At 36.1% G+C, this 24,433-nt stretch overlaps 1 protein-coding gene across 3 annotated transcripts in view; it reads left to right on the top strand.

The window, feature by feature from the left end:
- The window catches only part of DLG2 (discs large MAGUK scaffold protein 2), a 1,549,658-nt gene that overhangs the window by 161,884 nt on the left and 1,363,341 nt on the right, over positions 1–24,433 (top strand). The window contains exon 1 of one of the 3 annotated variants that reach the window (XM_059411997.1): positions 23,068–23,223. The exons of the other annotated variants lie outside the window; for them this stretch is intronic. Within the exon in view, the coding sequence (XP_059267980.1) occupies positions 23,182–23,223 (42 nt within the window). The 5' untranslated portion in view covers positions 23,068–23,181. Of the gene's footprint in view, positions 1–23,067; positions 23,224–24,433 lie in introns of those variants that run through there. 3 annotated transcript variants of the gene reach the window in all.

The raw sequence follows: 24,433 nt of genomic DNA, 5'->3' as shown, positions 1-24,433 counted from the left end.
GAAACTTGAAGAGCCTTAAAAGGAGGGGTGTGATTTGTTCTTCATTTTACAGAGATCGTATTGACTTCAATGTGTAAAGTAAATTAGAATGGAGCACAATTAAAGGAACAATGGCTACCATAAGCCAGGTAGTCTAAATTTTTTTAGACTTTAAATCAGTAGCTCAATTTTTATTATCTCACTTAATAATCACAACTTCCCTGAAAATTAGGAACCATGGCTTCCATTTTATTGATGAGGAAAATAAGGTTAATTAAATTGTCCATGGTTATAAAGCTAAAATTTGGATAAGGTGGGCTTCCAGTTAGCTTTCTCAAGATAGTTTGTATTTTTCCTGGGCTAACCTCCCAAGTCTCCTCCAGCATGACCTAGTGGGGAAAGAATGAGATTAAAAAAGAAAAGAGGAAAGAGTGTTCAAGGAAGAGACTACATATAGAAAACTAGAGTGTATCCAAACAGAAGATACAAATAGAAAAATAATGGTGAGCAGAAATAATCAAAGACCTAGATGGCATTTGAATCTTATCAGCAGATAATGAAGAACTGTAGGAGCCTTCCCCAGCCTCACCTCAAAAAATAATATGAGCAGATTTGTGTCCTTAAGGAGAAAGAGTCAATGTAAAGATGTAGAAAGTGACATAAGACCAAAGCCAGAAAGATCAGTATGATATGATTGTAATAGTTCAATTAAGAAATGATGAAGATTTAGGCTTATATAGTAGCTGGAGAGGTAAAAAGGTAGGAAAAGTTTCATGAAATCCAATTACAAGGTGAAATGGGTAAAGTGAGCAGATTAGCCTCCTGGAACTAAAAGCACTTTTGGAGACTGGTAGGAAGTAAGCTGGAGGCGTAAGAAGGCTCAGCTCACAGAGAGGGTCTTGGAGACTCTTGAATTTAAATTTAGAATAGATTGTAAAGACAAGTGGGAAAATTACCTCTAGGTCTAAATTGGTTTCAGATTATAGGAACAGATTAAATACTTTCAATGTGCCCTTTCAGCCCTGTGGTTCTGGGACTGTTAATACATGAACATGAAACCTGGTGTTTGATAAAGACTTTAAAAATTTTCTTGTATATTTTTCATCTCCGTTTCCTGTCCCCTATTATTTATTTTACATCTGAGCAATTGAAGATAAAGGCCTAGTCACAAATCTCTGACTTTGTCTCAAGTCCTCTTTATAGTACACTGCAGCACTTAACTCTTGGTGAAAATTGGAACTAAATGAAGTTCTGAATTTAATCTTAGGGGCTAAGAAACATGTCGTGCTAATGGGACCATTAGGGATGGTGATGTATTTTACTTCTTAGATTTTTCTGGATACTTAGTGACTGATAAAAGGTATATTAGGGAAGAAGTAAGCATAATTGGACTGCTACCCTGAGAGAAGAGTAAGAGCATTTAATTGTTAAACTGTTTATTTCAAAAGGACACATTACAAGCTTTTTAAGGTTACCACCTATGGGCAATGAATACTCAAGAGGAAATTTATAATAATGCAGTTTTCTAAACTCATGCCTTCAATGACTGGTTTCCAATAAATCAAGCTCATGCAAACATTTTCAAGAAAGAGAGCACTAATGCATAGTTCATAAAGCTTTACACGTAGAAAGAACGAAAGTGGATTTCTACATGAATTAATTTAGTGCCTATATACACTTGAGAATGATCTATGCATATTTATGTATTCTTTAAAGTCAGTCACATATATTTTTGCATGTCCTTTATTCAGTCTTGGATATGCAAACTAAAATAATCAGAAGTCATTTTTAAATTAAAAAGACATACCTACCTATGTGAGAACCTATGCTTAACTAGAAATTGAATACTGGTCAGTATTGACAATAGGGAAGAATAATAATGAGCAAATCAAAGCATTTTATTTCTATTTATACTTCTGATTTTAATAATAGTACCTACCTTGCTTACAAACATATACCAAGGGTTTACTATTTCATTTACTCTGTATAAAAATGCTATGAAGTACTATTATCCAGAACTTAAACATGTACTCTGAATTATGAGGCTCAGTCTCTTAATGCTGTGTATAATGAGTTTGAGATCATGCAAACTTTATTTCTTGTATTTAAAATAGAGATAATTCTTACCACATAAGGTTGTTGTTAGGATTCGAGATAATGCTTCAAAACCTCTCAGCATGGTTTCTGGCATATCTTGAGACCTTCTACATGGCAATGGAGACTTGCAGTATAAATGGAAGCATCATTTTTTAAAGTGTCAGTTATTTCCTGATAGTGTATTCAAGGTTTAATACAGATGTGCTTCTGGCAAAGATAAGCTGACTAGCCAGCATAGTCATGACCTAACTGCCCTTGAGGCCTCCCCTGCCCAAAGGGAAATGGAGAGCTCATTGTCATCTGGAGGAGTCTACCATAAATACTATTTGGAACAAGGCAAGAGAAAAATAGATTTGAAGTGAATAATTAAACACACGAGGAGGTATTGCCCCATAGTTACTAAGCCCCACCTTTTCTTTGAGCCCCAAACTCTCCTGAGAATTCATATCATATAGTCCTAGCTTCTGAGGCATATTTATATGTATATTTTATACACACATGCACACACACATATAACCATATGGGCTCATAGGAGGTGTGTGTATGTGCACAGGGAGCAAGTGAGAAACAGAGAAATTGACTCCACAAAGAGAGGAGGATGTCTGTTTTGCTCACTCTATATACTCAATGCCTACTATAGTATCTGGCACAAAAAGCACTTAGTAGGTGCTCAATAAACCTTCATTAATGAATGCATACAGATTTATAGGTATTTATAGTGTATATACATATGAGCATGAATAGAGGAAATTAGCCTCCCTCTTTCAGGAAGTCTATTTGTCATTCACGATTTTTGTCACTGTATATGTTAGGAAGAACAGGAGGTCTGTGTTATATCTATTTTGAAAATATCCTTATTTTACTTTTTAGTAATGAGACCGAAATAGCCATATTTGCTCCGATGAGGGCTTAGAATCAGGCAACACCCACAGACAGCCAAAAATTTTTTTTATTAATCTTCTCATAATTGGGCGTTTTTAGAACATTGAAACAGCAACATGAAATCTAGCAGAGCTCAAGAATATTCTTAGCACAGTGCAGATGCTCCAAACTTAAAAAATTCATAAATGTGAGTGACAGTTAAGCAGGTTGTAGTCTAATTCGAGAGGCAACCAAATGTAAATAATCAGAATTTATTGTTGGAAGCATTTACTAAAAGATCTATTCATTATGATCCTCCTAAACATGACCTATTGAGTGACAGTGACAAGAACAATAGCAGTGACTATTTATCAATGTATACTATAGGCCAGGCATCTGCAAGGTATTTTCTGTACCCTATTTAATTTAAATTGCACAGCAACCCTATAAAGTAGCTTTATTCTTCTCACTTTCCACATGAAGGCACTGGAGCTCAGAGAAATTATGTAATGTGCCAAAGTCATAGTACTTACAACCGGTAGATTCCGCGTCCATCAGACATTCAGAGAACAGACACGTGTTTTGTCCCTGCCAAAGTCCATGCTGGTTTACAGTGCTGGGCAGAAGAGAAATGGTATCCACTCTCATGGACCTTATGGATTTAAGCTTAAGTGTTTCTGACTTTGAAGCCCTTGAACCTACATCACTCTGCCCAAGAAGTGCTACTCTTTAGGGAAAAGCCATGTATTTATGTAAGTTGGCTACGTAGATTACAAAACTTCATTGTTTCACTGGATAACAGAACACTTGAGATCAGCAAATTGAAGAATCCTTACTTTCCATTGACTCATTCCAGCCTCGCCCTTGTTTTCTTTGGTCATGTCTCCTGTCTGCCACATTTTTCTACATCCTGACATCAAGGGTCATCTCTGGACAGGCACAGTAGGTTGCAGAAAAGCAGGCAGAGAGCAAATTGCTTTCAAAGAAAAGAATCTGGAGAGAATGTTACAGTCTGAAATCTCGTCTTAGAGTGACTTCCTCTGTAGCAGAGAAAGAGAGAGGAAAATGGAAACAGAACAGAACGGAAGTTAGGAAGGTCTAGCAGCGTGGGAGAAGTATTTGCTATGGCAACTCTGCATCATCCTGCAGGGGTGGTAGGAATGCTTCAAGGGGAAAGGAGGACACTTCTTAAAATCCCATCTCATGTTTACTAAGGCTGGAAGTCCCATCAAAGAAAACCAGATGTAGTAGGTAGGATACGCCCCTCCCCCTACCTTGATTTTATGATAATAGACTGAATTAGTTATCTGATAGCTCATCCACTTTTTACTGTCACCTGCCATTGCTCTAAGTCAAGTTACTTAGCACCAGATTGCCTGTTAACCCCTTTGTCTAATGAGCAATTAACCTAAATTGAGGATACCCATAGGATTTCTCTTTTTATTTATTTTTATTTATTTTTTAAGATTTTATTTATTTATTTGACAGAGAGAGATCACAAGTAGGCAGAGAGGCAGGCAGAGAGAGAGAGAGAGGGAAGCAGGCTCTCTGCTGAGCAGAGAGCCCGATGCGGGACTCGATCCCAGGACCTGAGCCGAAGGCAGCGGCTTAACCCACTGAGCCACCCAGGCGCCCGGATTTCTCTTTTTAAAAAGGACATTTTTGAGAATAAAAAGGGGATGTTATTAATTACACTGTGACGAAGGGGACAAAACCCTGTGCTAAACCTGGTAGGTTGGCACAAATGGTCATCCTTTGTAAAAGTAACTGTTACTTTCTGCAAATACTTGTGGACCTGAATAAAGAGTACTCAAATGAGAATAAGCAGAGGATGTTTATTCAGAACTTGCTGTATAGCAAGAGAGTCTGTCACTCTCATTTGGGTGTGGCAGAAATCGAAAGTCGGTAGAGTACGAACACCTCATAGTGGAAGAAAGAGAAGGCTTCAGATCTGCTCCACCTAGAGCTTGTTGGCATGGGGAATTTAGAGGTGCTGGACATCCTGCGTGAGGAGGGAGAACATTTGGCTTTATCTGATCCTAAGCTGGAGGCAGGAGCAAAAATTGGTGAAGCCAGCAATCATTGACCAAGTCCTAGATACTTTGGGCTGGTTGATGCAGAGGTTGTGGATCAGAGGTCTGTTGCTTTATGTGGTCTATCCATTGTCCATTTGTATATTCAGTGTCTCACCTCGAATTGCTCACTTAGTATGTTATGTTATCCAAGTTGCCTAAGATAATTTCTAATGTAATAAGTGTTTATTAAATTAGTACTATTTGTAAACAATTGCATTGTTTTATATCTTTTGTGTCTTTCTGATTTATCTTCCTTTGAACACTTAAAGGAAATTTTAGCCTGTTTGTCTATAAACCTTCCATCCAACAATCACCTTGAATTTGTTTAGTTTTAGCTTTCAGGTACTTGAAGAGATACAAAAACTGACACACAAAAGGCTTCTATTTTAGATAAACTGTTCATCAGGCAAAATTTCTTGTGTAAGATGAAGCATTACCCCTAATGACCATGGTACTCACACCTAGACACCCCTACCCGAAATTAGGAAAAATGGTTGGCAGGTTTGAGAGGAAAGTAGAAGCTGCAGACATGGCCAGGTTTGAACTCTTTCATATTCATTTTGCCAGATGAAGAAAACTTAACATTTATAAACGTTAATTCTGGTCATACTCTAGTTTTAAAGTAATGACCAGTAATTCTAGTTTTAAAGTATGACCAGTAATTCTGGTCATACTCTAGTTTTAAAGTAAATCTGGAAAGAAATGGTACTCATAGATATCTGAATTTGTGAATTAGGTGATTTTGTGTCTTGGTGTGAAATACGAGTTTCAAAATCTAAACAGTTTTAATTTATTAGTGGAAGCCAGTTATCTGTAATCAAGGTAAAACTCTTAGCAAAAGCAAGTCATATTTAAATTGATATGTAATGAAATGGATAATTTATGGCTTTCTAAATTATTTTCCCTGCTATAGTCCCCTCATGTTTTATGTCCATAAAATTTGTGTATATGATTTTAATCAAGAATAATAAATACTGGCTGGTATCTGATTGACTTATGTCAGGTATCTATGAATCTTATACTAGATACTGTGGACACAATAGCAGAATAAGGCAATATTTCTATTCATAAAGTGGTCATGGGTTCTTGAGTAAGATAAGCTTTGGTCTATAATTTTGTACAAGCTACTTAATTTCTCTGAGCCTTAGTAATTCTTGATATAAATAGCGATTATAATACACACTTCATACAGCTCTTAGGAGAAGTACACAGTGCCAGGTGCTGCCTTCTCCTGAAACAGAGCACAGAAGTTGGACTCAGGAGACCTGAGTTACAGTAAAGTTATATGACATTGGACAACCAAACTTTTCTCTCCGCCAAATTTTTCTCAACTACAGAATGAAGGAATTTCTACAGAAAATTCCATGTTTCCATGGAAACATGGCTTTCCATGTTTCCTTCTACCCCTCAGTTTCTCTGTTTCAAAGAACACAAAGGCAGCACAGAGTGATCTGTTATTAGTCATTAATTGTACTCATAAAATTAATCTTATGTTTCTAATATGTCTTTTTTTTTTTTTTTTTTTTTTTTTTTAGTATTCTAACCTCACCTTTGTTTCTGTTGCTCTCTGAGTTCTACCAAATACATTTCAAGTCTCTTCATTGATTAAATAAACTTCTTGCTTCCAACCTATTCTAGTTAAATCAGTCTGCCTGCCAATCCCTAAACAAATTCTATGAATTGTCCATTTACTTCTCACTTTTGCTCAGGATGTTCCTTTGGCAGGAAATGGCTTTCCTCATGCCTTCTCCTCCATCATTTGTTATTGAAATCTTAGTCATCCTCCAAAACTAGCTGAAGTGTTAATTTCTCCATGTACTCACTGCTAGTAAACACACCTCTGCTTTCTCACTTGATTCAGTGTATCTCTTGTAAGGACCTAGTGGAAAGTACATTAAGTTTTGAAAGTAGCAGGTAGTGGACAAAAGTTTGAGTTTTCTTTTTTTTCTTTCTTTCTTTCTTTCTTTCTTTCTTTTTTTTTGCCTCTATGACCTTGTAATTTATTTAATCCCTTGTAATTTATTTAATCCCTTAGGAACCACTGTTTCTTCACTTACTAAATGGATACATTGAAACCTACCTAATGGGGTTGTCTTGCAGATTTCATGAATTAATGCATGGAAAGCCTGGGTGGTAGCAAGTGATCTTTAAATGTCTGATCATCATCTATCTTGCTTTTACTTTTTTCATTACTTAATTTATCTACATAGGTATTTCATTTTTGTAATTAATTTCAAAACCTCTAAAAAGCAAGGATTTTGTCTTCTTCATCACACAACAACTTTTTACAGTCTCTCCCTAGCTAAGTGTTCTTCCTCATTCATTTTTTTTAATCTTAAAAGTCTTGCTCAGTGTAGGAAAATTAGGAAATTCAGAAATTCAAAAGAAAGGAATTTAAATTACCTCAATTCCATAATTTTGAGTTAACTAGTATCAGTATTTTGTTATTTTATTATTTTGTTATTTATTATATTTTTGTGTTTATGTATAGATGTATGTATGTGTGTATACAACATATGTATAGAAAATCTGTATAATGATTTTTCCAAATAATTTTTATATTAAACATATATATGTTTTCCTTATGAGATATATTCCATTATAATTTTAAATTTTATTATTTCCATTGATTTATTTAACTAATGATAAAAATACACAGAGATAAATCTTTGCTTAATTATTTTTACATAAATACCTGTAAATGAAATCTTCACATAAAAAGATATGTAGTTAAAGCTTTTGTTTCATAATATTCACTTCTATGTATTTGTGTCAATTCCTGCTCTAATCTATAAAGTCTAGTACTACTGCAAAATACTCAAGAATTCATCAAAATATTTAATCTTCATAAAAATCTTTGTCATAGGAATTACTATTCTTATTTTACATATTTGAAAATGAAGCCAAATGAAATGTTAAGGGACCTGTTCAGGGATGTGTCTAATTAACAGCAAAGCTAGGATCTTCCATAGTGGTGTAAGCCTAGCATTCTTTCTATCTATATAATAACTTTATTCATTCACCCATTCATTTGCTCATTTAGTAAATACTTTGAATAGCTAGCTAGGTGATAAGGGTATTGTGTTAAACACAGTTCCCAGCTTCATAAACAAGAAACCTGGCAAGGAAAGCAAACATACAATTAGGAAGTAACTAGTTTTAAATTACAATAAGGCTTCAAAAATAAAGAAAAAATGTGATAGGCATATATAGCAGGTGGACCTAATCTATAGGCAAAAGTCAGGGAGGAGTTGCTCTGAATATAGGCCTTCTAAACTGAGACAAAATAGGTAAGTATATTTCATCTAGACATGGAGGTTACATGGGGTATGAGTAAAAGGGCAAATCTTCCAGACTAGGGTTTCTCAATTTCAGTATTACTGACATTTAGGTTGGATAATTCTTTGTCATGAGGAGTTGTCTTATGCACGGTGGGAGACTTCACAGAATTGCTGATCTCTACCTATTACATATCAATAACATCCCACGCCCCAGTTATAAGGACCAAATGTCTTGGGGGAGGAGTACAGTCCACTAGTCTAGACATCAGGAATAGCAGTTACAAGGTGGGCATGGTATTTTCTAGGAATTGAAACAACCTCAGTGTGACTGGAGCATGAAATGTGAAGTGGGAGCTGGCTCTCAATCAAGCAAGTTTCATACCGTATCTTGAAAATCCTGTTAATTATTTTGGACTGTATTTAAAAAGCACTGGGAAGCTAGCAAAGCTTGTAAATGACAGAGTGGTGTGGTTCAGATACATGTTTAGAAAATATCAGTTTCAGAGTTCTTGGTCAAGAGCAGATTAGAGAGAGTTGAGACTGGATGGAGGGAAACATTTAGGAGGCTTCCAAAGTAACTTCTGTGGAGACTATAGGTAGTTTTTGTGGAGATGGAGAAAATAATACAGATTCTAGAAATATTTGTTAAAATATTTATTTATTTATTTATTTATTTATTTATTTGACAGAGACAGAGAGAGAGAAAGAGAGCACATGGGGGGAGGGGGAGGGGATAGAGAAAATCCCAAGCAAGCTCCACTCAGCATGGAGCCAGACGCAGGGCTTGCTCCCAGGACTCTGAGATCATGACCCAAGCTGAAATCAAGAGTCGGATGCTTAACCAACTGAGCCACCTTGGCACCTCCAGATTCTAGAAATATTTAGGAGAATTAGTTGGACTTGATAATTGACTCACCATTGGAAGTATAGAAAAGATATTGTCAAAGATGATTGCTAAATTTCTGACATGAAACTGGATTGTAAGGAGTGTTATTCAATAAAATAGGGGAAAAATGGAGGACGATGAAGTTTCAGACAGACATTCAAAGTTTATTTGTGACTGTAGTGAAAGTGAAGTGCTAGTAACATACTCAACACTCAATGAGCAATTTGATAAATGGAACTGGTTTTCAGGGAAGGGATGTGCATTAGAGAAAGATTGGGAAGTCATTGTCATGGGGTGGTAATAAATGTCATGGGAATGAACAAAGAAAATCTAGGAAAAGGTGTGGAATGAAAAAACAGAGGGGCCTACATTTGAGGCTTGAGGAAATATGGGATATAAAAACATGAGACTAAAGGAAAAGCCAGTAAAGGGAATGAAATGTTGAAGTGATAAGACAAACTGAGGATATAAGCCAAGGAGTCAGTATTTCAAGAAGGGGGAGTGCTCAGGTGTTTGGAATCTGCTAAGAAGGCTGATAGGGTGAGATATATAAGTGATTATTAGATAATGATATATTGTCTGTGATGCTCATTTTTATGGAGTATGAGGCATAAGCCACTTACTGAGTCAGAGTTGGTGTTCAAAATGAGAAAATGGACAGAACGTGAAATGATGGCTTTCTTAAACAGGTTGTGTGTGAAGGATGGAGACAGGGCAGTAGTTCATATAGAATTATGATAGGGAGAAGTTTTTCCTTTATATATTTTAAAATGACAGAGGCTTGATCATATTTAAATTGGCATAAGAAAGTAGAGAGAGGGGTACAGAACTGAGCAGAGAGGAACATTTGCTAGCGCTCCTGAAAGAGTGAGTAGGAAGATTAGGGTACAGAATGCACATGGAAGCAATGACCTTAGGTAGATAAGATGACACTCCCTTTTCAGCAGGAGGAAAAAAGGAGGGTGAGGGCAGCCATTACTTTTAATTTTCAGTTTATTTTGATGCAAAAATTGAGGATTTCCTGTGCAGTAGCTTTTATTTTCTCAGTAGAGTTGAAGAAAAAGTCAACCGCCTAGAAGAACAGGAATGGAGGAAGATCTGAGGTTTGAAGGGAGTGAAGAAGGTTTGTAAACACTAGGGAGGAAGCTGCTCATAGAACAGAAGTATCTCTGTGAGGGAGACATCAGCAAGATGGCAAAGTATGAAATACCAGCCTTTGTCCCTATACAAAAATAATTAGATAGCTATCCAAGAATGAAAATAGCCTTGGGAGGGCTCACAAGTCTAATCAGGGGAATGCAGCAATGCAATGGGATAATGGAGAATAGGTGCACAAACAGAAAGAGCCACTTTTGCTCCAATCAAGGACCAGGTCTGCTTTTTCTTCCAACTCTGGACATGCCCCAAAACCCAGGGCTGTAGCTACTGTATACATACCCCTGCTTCACTCCCTGGCTTCATGAGCACACCACATGCCTACACCTCAGACACCAGACATTGCCACCTCAGGCTTGCCTGCACCCCTGACCCCAGAGTTGCTATTGCTCCATGTGTGCCTGTACTCCAGACCCTACATCCACAAATGATCCATAAATTCCTGAACTACAGAAACTGCAATCACTGTCTTAACAGTTGTGTCTACACACCAGACCCTAGAGACATAAATGTGGCACACATGCTCACTTTCCAGAACCTGACTCCACAGTCACTCCATAGGTGTTCATATCTGTGACACCAGTGCCACTGCCAGTGTGAATGTACCCATGAGCTAGACCTGGAGCCCAGAAGTAGGTATTCCCTTGGTTATGGCATCCCCTAAGGAAGAAAAATAAGTTAGGAGGGCCCTGGCAGCCATCATCATTGAAGATCCCAATAACATTCACCACCACTTCAGACACCTACGGCTTTGGCTACTGAGGACCCCTATAATTTTCAATGATAGAGACTACAGGTTCATAGAGATGAACCTTCTCTGGAGACAGAACTGCCACACACCATTTGGCTGCTGCCATCACACTCAGCTATAGATGAAGTTCTTTCTGCACCAAAGCCAGTCTGTGAAATTGCGAGCAGATGACTTTTTCATTAAATGCTCTGACATCAACCCAAGGCCACAAGAAATATTAAAAATAAAGAAAGGAAGAAAGAAACATGACATCACTAGAGGAAATGACAATTTTACAGTCACTGACTCCAAAGAAATGGATATCTTTTAGTTACTGGAAAAATAATTCAAGATAATTATTTTAAGGAAACTCATTGAGCAATAAGAGAACACAGATAGACAACTCAACAAAACTGGGAAACTAACATATGAATAAAATGAGCTCAACAAAGATAAATCATCTTACAAAGGAGCTAATATATTCTGGAGCTGAAGCATCAACAACAAACATGAACAAGCAGAAGAAAGAATCTATAAATTTGAGGACATGTCATTTGAAATTATGCAGTTAGAGGAACTAAAAGGGAAAAAGAATAAAAAAGTATGAAGAAGACCTACGGGATTTGTAGGAAGACCAATAGACATATTATAGGAATAGCAGAAGAGAGCAAAGGGAAAAGGAAAAAAGTTTATTTCAAGATATAATGACTGAAAACTTCCCAGATCTGGGGCATGATTTGGACAACCAGGTATATGAAGCTCTAATGTCCCCAGAAGGTTCAACCCAAAGAGGTCTTCACCAAAACACATTATAACCAAAGACCAAGAGAGAAGTTTGAAAGCAACAAGAGAAGAGACTTGACTAATACAAAAGAATCTCCATAACGCTGTCAGGAGATATCTCAGCAGAAACCTTGATGGCTAGGGAGATTGGGATGGTGAAATCAATGTGGTGAAAGTATACCTCAGAACTAAGAATACTTTACCCAGTGAAGCTGTCCTTCAGAAATGAAGGAAAGATAAAGACTTCCCTAAATTAAAAACAAAACAAAACAAAACAGAACAAAAAAACCTAGTGGTTCATTACCACTGGACTAGCCTTTTAAGAAATGCTAAACGGAGTTATTACGTTGAAATGAAAAGACAATAATTAGCACCATGAAATCATATAAAAATTTTAATACCACTGGCAAAAGGTATTTAGGTATTTAGTCAAGTTCAGGAGACTCTATGTTGTAATGGGGATGTGCTAATCACTTTTAACTATAGCATAAAAGCTAAGAGACAAAGTATTAAAAATATTTATAGCAACGATTTGTTAATGGATGCATAATAAAAAAAGACGTAAATTGCATGTCAAAAATTGTAATGTCTTGGGGGGGCGGTGCAGTAAGCAGGTAAAATTTTTGTATGCAAGCAAAGTTAAATTGTAATCAGCTTATAATAGCCTACTCTAACTATAGGATGTTTTATTAAGCTTCATGGTAACCTAAAGACAAAATCTTAAAGTAGATACACAAAAGATAAAGAAAAAAGAATCAAAGCATACCACTTCAGAAAAATCAAATCACAAAGGAAAACAGCAAGAAAGGAAAAGAAGGATTATGAAACAGTCAGAAAACAACTAACAAACAGCAACAGTAAGTCCTTACCTATTAACAATTTCTTTAAAGGTAAATGGATTAAATTCTAAAATTAAAAGATACAGAGTGGCTGAATGAACTAAACAGAAAGAAAAGACTCAAGTATATGCTGCCTATAATAGACTCACATCACTTTTACATACATAGGCTCAATGTGAATAAAAATGGATAAAGATATCCCATGCAAATGGAAACCTAAAGAAAACAGAAGTAGCTATACTTCTATCAGACAAAATAGACCTAAAGTTAAAAATGATAAATAAAAAGGGCACCTGGGTTGTTCAGTTGGTTAAGTGTCTGCCTTTGGCTCAAGTCATGGACCCAGGGACCCAGGATCGAGCCCCATGTCGGGCACTCTGCTCATTGGGAGCCTACTTCTCCCTCTCCCTGCTGCTCCCTCTGCTTGTATTCTTACCCTCTCTCTGTCAAAAAAATAAATAAAGTCTTTAATTTTTTTTATTTTCTTTTTTAAGGATTTTATTTACTTATTTGACAGAGAGAGACCACAAGCAGAGGAAGCAGGCAGAGGGAGAGGGAGAAGGCAGGGATTCTGATATAGACCAATCCCTGGACCCTGGGATCATGACCTGAGCTGAAGGCAGATGCTTAATGACTGAGCCACTCAGTTGCCCCTTTAAAACATTTTTTTCTAAAGATTTTATTAAATAAATCTTTAAAAAAATAAAGGACAAAGAGCATTATTATGTAATAATAAAGGTATCAATTCATCAAGAGGATATAACAATTATAAATATGTATGCACCCAACATTGGGGTACATAAGTATGTAAGTCAATATTAACAGATCTGAAAAGGAAAATGAGCAGCAATGCAATAGTAGTGGACTTCATTACCCCTCTTTCAACAATGAATTGATCATCTAGTCATAAAATCAATAAGGAAAATGGCCTTGAATTATACTTTAGACAAAATGTACCTAAAAAATATATACAGAAAATTTTATCCAACAGCAGCACAATATACATTTTTCTCTAGCACACATAGACTATTCTCCAGGACAGATCTTATATTAGGCCACAAAACAAGTCTTAAGAAATTTAAGAAGATTGAAACCATATCAAAAATATTTTCCAAACATAGCGGTATGAAATTGGAAATCGATAACAGGTAGGAAACTGGAGAATTCACAAATATGTGGAAATCATACAACACACTCCAAAACAAACAAAAGGTCTAACAATGAATCAAAAGAAAAAAAAATGTGTATTGTGAAACAAATGAAGATAGAAACATGGAAATACAACATACCAAAAACTATGAGATACAACAAATGAAGTTTCAGGAGAGATGTTTGCAGCAATAAATGTTTACAGTAAGAGAAAAATGGATCTCAAATAAATAACCTAACTTTGCACCTTAACAAACTAGAAAAAGAAAACTAAAGTAAGCCCAAAGTTACCAGGAGGAAGGAAATAAAGATGAGAGCAGAAATAAAACAGAGACTAGAAAAACAAGGGAAAAGATCACAAAACTAAGGGCTGTTTTTTTGAAATGATAAACAAAATAGACAACTCTAGACAGTGTAAGGAAAAAAGAGAGAAGACTCAAATACTTAAAGTCAGCAATGAAACAAGAGACTTTACAATTACTACCATAGAAATACAAATGAGCATAAGAGATTATTCTGAACAATTACACAAAAAAGTTTGATAAACTAGAAAAAACGGATAAATTTCTAGAAACATACAACCTACTAAGACTAAATCATGCAGAAACAGAAAATCTGAACAGACCAACGAACAAGTTAAGGAAATTGAATCAGTAATCAGAAATATTCCAACAAAGAAAAGTCTGGAAACAGATGATACCACTGGGGAATCCTACCAAATGTTATTTGTCATTAAAGAAGAATTATATCAATTTTTCTCAACTCTTTCAGAAAATTGAAGAGGAAAGAACACTTCCAAAATCATTTTATGTTAGTATTACACTGACACCTAAGCCAGACAAGGAGACTACAAGAAAAGAAAGTTATATGTCAGTATCCCTAATGAACACAGATGCAAAAAGTCACAAAATGCTAACAAATGGAATTCAACAGTTTCTTAAAAGGTCATACACCATGATCAAGTGGGACTTATCCTGGAGATGCAAGGATAGTTTAGTGTGCACAAATCAAGATGTGATACACCACACTAATTGAATGAAAGTTGAAACAAATGAATGGAGGGATAACCAATGTTCATGGATTGGAAAAATTAATATTGGGAAGAGGAATGAGTGAAATAGATAAAAGAGATTAAGAGTGTACTTACTAGGATGAGCACTTAGTAATGACAGAATTGTTGAATCATTATATCATTATATCATACACCTGAAACAAATATAACATGGTATGTTAATTATACTTCAATTTTATATATATATAAAATTATTCTCTCTATATATCTATATATATCTCTGTGTATATATATACATAAATATATACATATATATACATAAATATATATAAGTATATATATTTAAATATATAAATATAAATATATGTATATATACACAAAATATATATATAATTATTATAATAGATGCAGAAAAAGCATTTGACAAATTTCAACATTCTTTCATGGTAAAAACTCCCAACTAATTAGGTATAGAAGGAGTGTGACTCAACATAATAAAGGCCAAAAATGACAAGCTCACAGCTGACATCATCCTCAGTGGTGAAAAACTGAAATCTTTTTCTCAAAGATCAGGTATAAGACAAGCATGCCCATTCTGACCACTTCTAATCAACACACTACTGGAAGTCCTAGCATATACAACTAGGCAAGAAAATAAACAAACACATCTATTTAGAAAGGAAGTTAAAATTTCCTTTCTTTGCAGATGAATTGATCTTATATAGAGATAATCCTAAAGACTTTACCAAGAAACTGTTAAATCTAATCAATGAATTCAGTGAAATTGCAGGATACAAAATCAATATACAGGAATCAGCAGCATTTCTACACACTAACAAAAATACCTGAAAAAGAAATTTAGAAAACACCTATTTACAGTTGCATCAAAAACAATAAAATACTTGTTAATAAATTTAACCAAGGAAGTGAAAAATCCGTACACTGAAAGTTACAAACATTAGTGAAAGAAATTGAAGAAGACACAAGTAAGTTGAAAGATATTCCATGTTCATGGATTGGAAGAATTTATATTGTTAAAATGTTCATACCATTTAAAAGGATGTACTGATTCAATTAATATGAATCAAAATTCCAATGACATCTTTTATAGAAATAGAAACAAAACAATTCTAATATTCACTTGGCACCACAAAAGACCCTGAATAGCCAAAGCAATCTTGAGCAAAAAGAACCAAGCTAAAGGCATCACAGTTCTTGATTTCAAATACTATTACAAAGCTCTAAAAATCAGAACAGACATAAAAACCAAAGCATAAAAACCAGAAACAGACCAATGGAACATAACAGAGGGGCCCAGAAATAAACTCTTGCATATATGGTCAACTGATCCTTGACAAAGGCACCAAGAACACAATCGAGAAAGGATAGTCTGTTCAATAAATAGTATTGGGCAAACTGAATATCCACATGAAAAAGAATGAACTTAAACCCTTATTTCACAGCATACATAAAAATCAACTCAAAATACATTACATACTTAAATATAAGATCTGAAATTATAAAAACACCTAGAAGAAAATATGGGGGGTGGAATTCCTTGTATTCTCACTGGATACAAAGGGATGATGACAATACCTTCAAGGCTGGTGTGAAGACCAGGAATTAAATGTTTCTACTTCTACTATTTCTACTTTGTGAACCGAAGCAAGGATACCTCTAAGCATACACAATTAGTACATATGCCAGAAGGTACTTAAAGCCATGGGATAAGCAGCACACAGTCTTCTTAGCTTATTAAATCTAATGGTCAGTAAGTAATATAAAACATTACTTTATAACAAATACAGAGATATTGTCAACTTGAATTTAGCATTTATGTGAATTTTAAAGATAACAAATGAGACATTAAAGAATTCCATTTTGTTCCTGTCCTTCAAGAGTAATAAATTCATTCCTTTCTGCTTTGGGGGATACTTTGGTGGAAAATCTTGAAAAGTTCTGACATGCTTTGTAATTTTTAAATTAAAATTTTAAGTATTATCTCAGAAAAATGACAAGGAAGATATAAAGAATTCCAATGTTATGAAATCAGTTCAGAGGTTATAATGAGATATCCAGATTTCCAGAGACTCCCCTTCAGGGCTGATTGGAAATCCTAGGAAAGTCAAAGGTTTACAAACTCCTACATGGTATCTTCTAGATAGTTAGAAGTTAGTCAAGAGTAACGATAATATCTTTTTATATTTCTTCTTTCCCGTCATTTCAGCCTTCTTAACACTAAAAAGTGCCACTTACATTTACTGCCTACCAGGTACTAGGTCAAGCCGTTTGCACACCTTATTTATTTCAGTCATTACAGTGTCCCTGTGAAGTAGGTTTATTTATTTTACAGAGGAATACTCTGTCTCAGAGAGAGGTTATGTAACTTGCCCAAGGTCATGCTACTGGTAAGTGGCAGAAAAGGAATTTAAAGCCAAGCTGTTGTGGTTTTTTTGTTTGTTTTGTTTTGGTTTTTTACTCCGAAGTCTAAGAGCTTTTAGAGTTTCTAAGAGGAAAAGGATTAAATTCTAAAGTGTTAGTTGGATGGCCCCTGGCTCAACTGGCCTCTATCTCAGGCTTGAGCCTCCACTCTAGAGTGATCTCACATGCACCTGCAGTCATTTTCTCTTTATTATCTGTATTATTTCTCCTCTAAGGCTAATTTTTCTGTCTATACTCTGGAGGCTATGTCTTCCTGCTTTTGTGAGAAACTTAGCTCTCAGTTTCTTCTTTTGCTTTAAAGCAGCAGTTTTCAAACCTTAACTTACATGACAATCACATGGGGTTCTTGCTTACAGAGATTCTTGAGCTGTTTGGTAGGTCTGGCGTATGACCTGAAATTTTGTTTTCTAACAAATTCCCAGCTTATGCTAATGCTGTTAACTGAAGAACTACACTTTGAGAACCACTGCTTGAGATACCAGAGTAAGGAAATGCAAAATACAAGCTAAAAAATGTTTTCACATGTTTAAATATTTGAAAGGTGTCAAAAGAAGTTCATTGTGGGTGAGGCCACTGTAGTATTTAGAAGATATAAAAGGAAAAATTAAAGGTAATATCTGATTTCCCTTCCTAAGCATTATATGAAATTCAGGTTTTAATGTTTATTAATGAAGTTTTATTGGAGCACACTATATAATGTCTATGGCTGTTCTCTCACTACAACATCAAAGTTGAGTAGTTGTAATAGAATTAGTAGTTACAACAATGATTGTACGGCTTGCATGTATAAAATATTCCCTATCTGGCTCTTTATAGAATCAGCAGTTGACCCTGCTATAAGTAATTCTGTATCCTAGCTGCACATTATAATCACCTGAGGATCTTTATAAAATTCTGATGCCTTGATTCCATCTCCAGATATTCTGATTTAATTGGTCTGGAATACAATCTAGTGGATCCTTAACATTTAAACACATCTTATCTGTCCTAATTAAATAAAACAAAACCAAGCAAACCTACCAAAGTTATTCTGCCTTTAAGAAAGAATTAGATAGTACAACCTCATTTTATAATTGAGAATTTTGTCCAGATATATGAATTATTTGTCCATATTAACAGACATTGTTGCTGTCATTATTATTAACAAGTTTTAATTGCAAATTGCTTTAATATTAAAAAATTACAGAAACTAGGTTATAATCAAAAAGTGTTGCATGCTTGTCTTAGTCCATTTGGGCTGCTATAACAAAATACTGTAAACTGACTGGCTTATAAACAATAGAAGTTTATTTTTCACAGTTCTGGAGGCTGGAGGTTCAAGATCAGGGCGCCCACTGATCTGGTGAGTGTTGACTTTCTGGTCATAGATATCCGCCTTTTTATTGTGTCCTCATATGGTGGAAGGGGCAAGGGAGCTGTCTGGGCCTTCTTTTGTAAGGGCAGTAATCACATTCCTGAGGACCTAACTATCTCCCAAAGGCCTCACCTCCAAATACCATTACATTGGGGATTAGTTTTCAACATAGGGATTTTGGGGGAACATAAACATTCGAGCTACAGCAGTGTTCATTGTAAAGAAAGAGAGAGAGAAAGAGATACGGACTATATGTAGGTGTCAGGTTCTAAATTCAGTGCTTACGGTAAAAATTTGCTAAAATCAAGTTTACTTGATAGCCACTTTTTAATTTAAGAAATAAAGTTGCTGGCTTGTGTTAAAGGCCATGCTTTAAGAACAATATATTACACTCTAGAATTATATGCCTTCTAGGACAATGTCACGCTGCAGCAGGTACTCAGGAGCTAACATCACTTAAGAATCGGTACATTTCTATCCCTTGTGTCATGATCATCTCTAACCAGTGCTCATTTTTGCTATAAAAGGCAGATCCCCTCACAGGTCCCTTCCTGTATCTTTATTTCTCTCATTTACCTAGAGAGGATATTGGATTAATAGTTCATTGTGGGTGAGGCCACTGTAGTATTTAGAAGATATAAAAGGAAAAATTAAAGGTAATATCTGATTTCCCTTCCTAAGCCTCATCTCAATTCCCAATGATCAACACTGCCAAAATTTTATACCCATGTGTGCACAGATACACACACACCCCTCTGCCACAATTACATATAAATATACATATAACTATGGGCTCATAATATACGAACTCTTCAACAACCTTGCTTTTATGTGTAACACTGTAACTTTAATATCTTTTGATATAAGAATATGTATATGTACCTTATATTTTTCTAATAAGTGTACAGTATTCCATGGTATAGATAAATGGTAATCTTACAGTAAGTTTTGCATTAATGGGTATTTATAATATATCTGCATATGTGTGTGTGTGTGTGTGTGTGTGTGTGTGTGTGTATCTCTTTCTATATATATCTATATCTATCTGGGATTAATTCCTGAGAGTTGAAGTTGAATCAATACATCAAAGAGAATGTGTCTTTTAAAATATTTGATAGATTAAATACCTTTCCCAAAGTTTTCACCATTAGTACTTGATATATCAACTTTAAAAATCTTTTCTAATTTTTATGCTTTTCCTTAAGTATGAAGGAGGTAAAGCATTTTAAATGTGTTGTATGGTCTTTTTGTGAATTACCACTTTATGTTCTTTACTTATTTTTTTCATTCATGTTCATATTTTTTTCTTAGTGACTTATGAACATGTTTTGTATCTTGAGGAAATATTCCACTGAATATATTGCATTGTTTTCCCCTTTTGCCTTTTGCCATTGTTACAATTTAGCCAAGCAGAATTTTTATATTTTTATATAGTCACAGTTGTTTATTTTTCTACAAGGCTTCAGATTACTCTGCTATTATATAAAGCCAAAACTAAATCTGTTTTCTTCTAATATGTTTATTACTTCAATTTTTATACTTAAATTTTGATCTATCCAGACTATTCTGATGATGGCATTCATCTTGAACCTTCTCAGTGATGCTATGAATTAAGTATGATCCCCATTTTAGACATTGCGGTTTTATAAATGGTAAAAGAGAGGACCCGATGTGGAAGGAATTTTCGAGGACTCCTGGCTCATGAGGATTGGAGCCTAATTTTACTGTGCCATCTCATAAATATATAGCCAGTTATTGTTTCCTTCTGCAAAAGCGAATGTTACTCTTTCAGAGGTACATTGTCCTGTTGAGCTCTGCCTAAAAACAGGAAACACTTTTCAGTAGGACGTTGTCATTGTAGTTAGTGCTTTCCTTGTATCTGTAAAATGAGAAAAATAAGTCCGCTATCCTAGTACGGTTAGGAAATCTAAGCAGTAAATCTATGGGTATGGCCCAGGTCCATTCCATACTGGGATGCTGTGGGATGGGTAAGAGTAGGTGGGAGTTTTAAGCAGATCTGCAAGTCTAAGAGCCTTTCTTTAGAATGTACATACATTTTCTTTCTTTCTTTCTTTCTTTTTTTTTAAGTTTTTATGTGTTATTTGACAGACAGAGATCACAAGTAAGCAGAAAGGCAGGCAGGGTTGGGGGTGGGGGTGGGAAGAAATCTCCCCCTGGGATCATGACGTGAGCCTAAGGCAGAGGCTTTATTTAACCCCTGAGCCACCCAGGCACCCTGTATCTGAAATTCTGTCAGAAGCCTCCCTGAATGCCTTGGCAGGGAAATAAATCTCCATGTGCTTTTTCACCTGTAACTTCATTTTTACTTAATCCTTCCCTATGAACTGTTTTGAGATTTGTAACATTTCCTAGCTCTTTTCTATCTCTCCTGGGCCATCCAAATACCCTAGGGTCTACTAAGATAATATTTTTTTTTAAAAAAAAGCTACAAAGTTGCTTCCCCCAACCACGATCCCTAATGAAAAAAACAAAAACAAAAACAAAAACATAAACTAGCATAACTTATTGACAAATTGAAAAAATGGTTTTTAAAAATTTTCTGAACCCCCCAGGGAGAAATGCATTTTAAAATTTGTGTTTTCTGTAGCATTGAGTTGCTATGTTTGGGTTTGTTTATCAGGAAGTGCTGCAGGAAATGTGACCTGCTGTGACCTCAGGAGAGGAAAGTGTTATGAACTGAAATGTTTGGTTTTGCACATAAAGCCATTATAAAAGTTGTGGAATGATGAGAGTTGGCCCTCCATGTTGTTGTTTGGATGTCCTGGAAGTCCCTGGTTGTGTTGCAAGTGCTCACAATTTGTAATTACTTAGGCTCATATGACAGACAGAACTGGGAATCAAATTAAGGAGCTGCCTTCTCTTACGATGCTAGAGAATCTCCAGCTTAAGACAAGATCGCCTTTTTTCCTTCCTAAAAAAAGGCACAAACAATGACAGCCCAAAATAGCTATTTAGTCAGAACTGACGACACTTTCTGAATGCTTGTCATTAAGAGAGAAATAGAAAATCCTGATTTGCTTCTTCCTTTAATTTCTTTTGCTTAAATACCTTGCTGCTCCTGAAGCTGCCTCACCTCATCGCCCAGGAGAAATGCCCAGTGCCTCTGACGGTGCCTCAGCACCACTGCGGGCTCCGGAGGGGAGGGGCCTTATGCAAAACATGTTAAAGAAAAATCCTAAAAGTCACTGCAGCTTTTTCTAGTGAGTTATGCTGATCTTCCCTGTTGCTGTAAGCTGATGGGGGAACGTCGTGGCAAAGACATAACCACTCTTTCCTCCCACTATTTTTGCTGCAGTGAGAACTGTTCCTTTCTGCTTGCATTTCGCCAGATAGCTTCAGAATTCTAGCTGAGAATTAGGCTGGAAATAAGAGTTTCGAACCTTAAATTGGACTTTGTCCTTTTGGCTCAGTAAAAATTGAGTTAATTTGCAGCATCGGGTGCCTGACTGGAATGACAACAGACAGTAGGATCTGACGATGTTCTTGAATTAAGTTGTTTTTTTTTTTTTCCCCCTTATGGATTCATGGGGGCAGAAGCTTTTATTTTTCTCTCTTGCTCTTATCCTTACAGAGCCAGCTGAACATGTTACATTCAGCAGCAGTAGCTACTGAATCTACCGTTATGTTATCCCCTGGAATCTTCTATCTTCATTTCAATCCCATCCTCTATTATTGATTATAATTTACCAATAAAGCTTAATTTGGGGGAAAAAAAAACAGATGCAGTGTTTTGTTAGCAAACCTGGCAACTTTATCCATCCCTGGAAGATGTAACAGATATTACAGGACACGGAAGTAAGAGAAGGTGGTATTTCTCAGGCATGTATCCACAGATCACCCTAGGGGAACCCCGCTTACATTTTAGGGGACTTGAGGAGACAGGGATCCTTTGGTCTTGGTCCTGTTCCACAGGAAAAAGCAGACTGAGATGTGTTTGCAGTGATTTGTAGGATTTGCCAAACAGGGTGCTGCATCAGAATAGCCTGGAATCTAGTGCAGAGCCCATATTAAACCTCCAAAGGGAAAGGGGTTTCCTCTTCATTTAGAGTCTGCCCGGTGCAGTCCCATTGTAAAGTATCTAATAGGATAATACCGGGGCTCTCCAGAAATATAAGTAACTCATTGGTTAAATTTCATTCTTCACCTTTCCCCCCCCTCCTTCCTGAGTGAGCTCATTCCCCCCCCCCCTTTTTTTTTTTTTTTTTTTTTTTTTAAACCCAGTGATTTAAAATGCTAGAAGGAAAAGCAACTGAAGTCTTAACTTTCAGATGCTGAATTCTCAGCTAATTGAAATTACTGGGCACAATGCTATATATAGCCAATGAAGAGATTTTGAGCTCTCACTCAGTGCCTTCAAGACATGTCGTTTTGTAGTCAGAGAAAACAGAGATCAATGCATTTTCAAACTGACAGAGGGAACGGATGCTCCTTAGTAGCACATGCCCAGGATCGTGTGTGTGGGGCTTGCGCTGTGCTGAGAAGCTGAATACCGGTCCATATGCTCCTTATTTACTGCAATGTTCTTTGCATGTTACTGTGCACTCCGGACTAACGTGAAGGTAAGAGGAGGCGAGCCGGCAACTGGGCACAATATACATGTTAAACCAGCTGCAGAAAATGTCTACCTTGTGTAGCTTCAGGACTTTTCGGATTGCTGGCTGAGCAGGCAGATTATTACAGGTGGTTGCAAGGGCTTTGTTTTATTGTTGCCGAGCAGCCTCGCTGGGGGAGCATGTTGGAACGCTGCTGGGAAGTGACCTTCAGGTTTAACTATTTGTAATTCAGGTTCACGCTCACACTTGGGGGGTGGAGTTGGGGGATGAAAAGATGACAATTATTTAGGTAGGCCAGAACCAAGAAATCAGAGAAGGTTAAAAAAAGCTATTATACAGCATGATTTAAATTAAGATTAAAGTCTTTCTCTGAAAAAGTGCTGTGAGCTGCCTGTGCTCGTGCAGCTTAATTGAGTAAGCGCTGGGGATTAAATTTAGTGGCTATTATGGCATTAGAATATGATCTGTGGGATATCTGACCATCCTGTTCATATAAACAAATTGTTATCATTGGAAGTTGGTGGTACTGATCGTATGGATCCTTGTCTCTGGGTGGGCTGGTTGCTGGGGCTGCGTGGGCGCCCCTGCCCCAGTGTTGTCACCCCGCTGACATTCACTTGCGGTAGCTAATGAGCCTCCAAAGTTGAGCCTAAGTTTCGGAGATTTACCCCTTGTCAGGAAGGACGGCATTATTGTTGGAGAGGTTTTCTGACACTGTTCATTCAGCACTGAGCCAGACAGACAGGCCAGCTGTGGAATTCCTGTTGCATAATTTAAGTGAATTACATCCTCTGTTAGCTTTGTGAACTTGCATATCTTATTGAAGGAAGCCCAAAAGGAAAGTTGATTGCCTTTCAGGGAAAATAAATAAATAAATAAGGGCAGTTAAGTCTTAATACCTAAAACAAAGAATCTTTAAAAGAAAAAATGTCAATGTAAATTGTTTCCCCCTTTTCACTGGGGCAGTATTTTAATGTGTCTGGGCAGGAAAGTTTTGTTTTCTGTGTTTACAAGTTTTATCAAAGAGCTCCCTGTTGCTCACTCTTTTGTAAGCCTTTTTGTTTTCTATTTGAATTTCAAACAGGTAGTATTTGTGTTTTGGTGACCAATTCTTTTACAACTATAGTCTGGCAACATTGTGTGGGTGATTTTGCAGAGTTCTGCAGAATTTACTTTTTACTACTTTTAAGATTAACTTCAGCAATCAATTTTTTCC

The sequence above is a fragment of the Mustela nigripes genome, chromosome 1 (genome assembly GCF_022355385.1).
Source record: "Mustela nigripes isolate SB6536 chromosome 1, MUSNIG.SB6536, whole genome shotgun sequence".
In the NCBI taxonomy this organism is placed as follows: domain Eukaryota; kingdom Metazoa; phylum Chordata; class Mammalia; order Carnivora; family Mustelidae; genus Mustela; species Mustela nigripes.
This window is presented reverse-complemented; position numbering and strand designations above follow the sequence as displayed.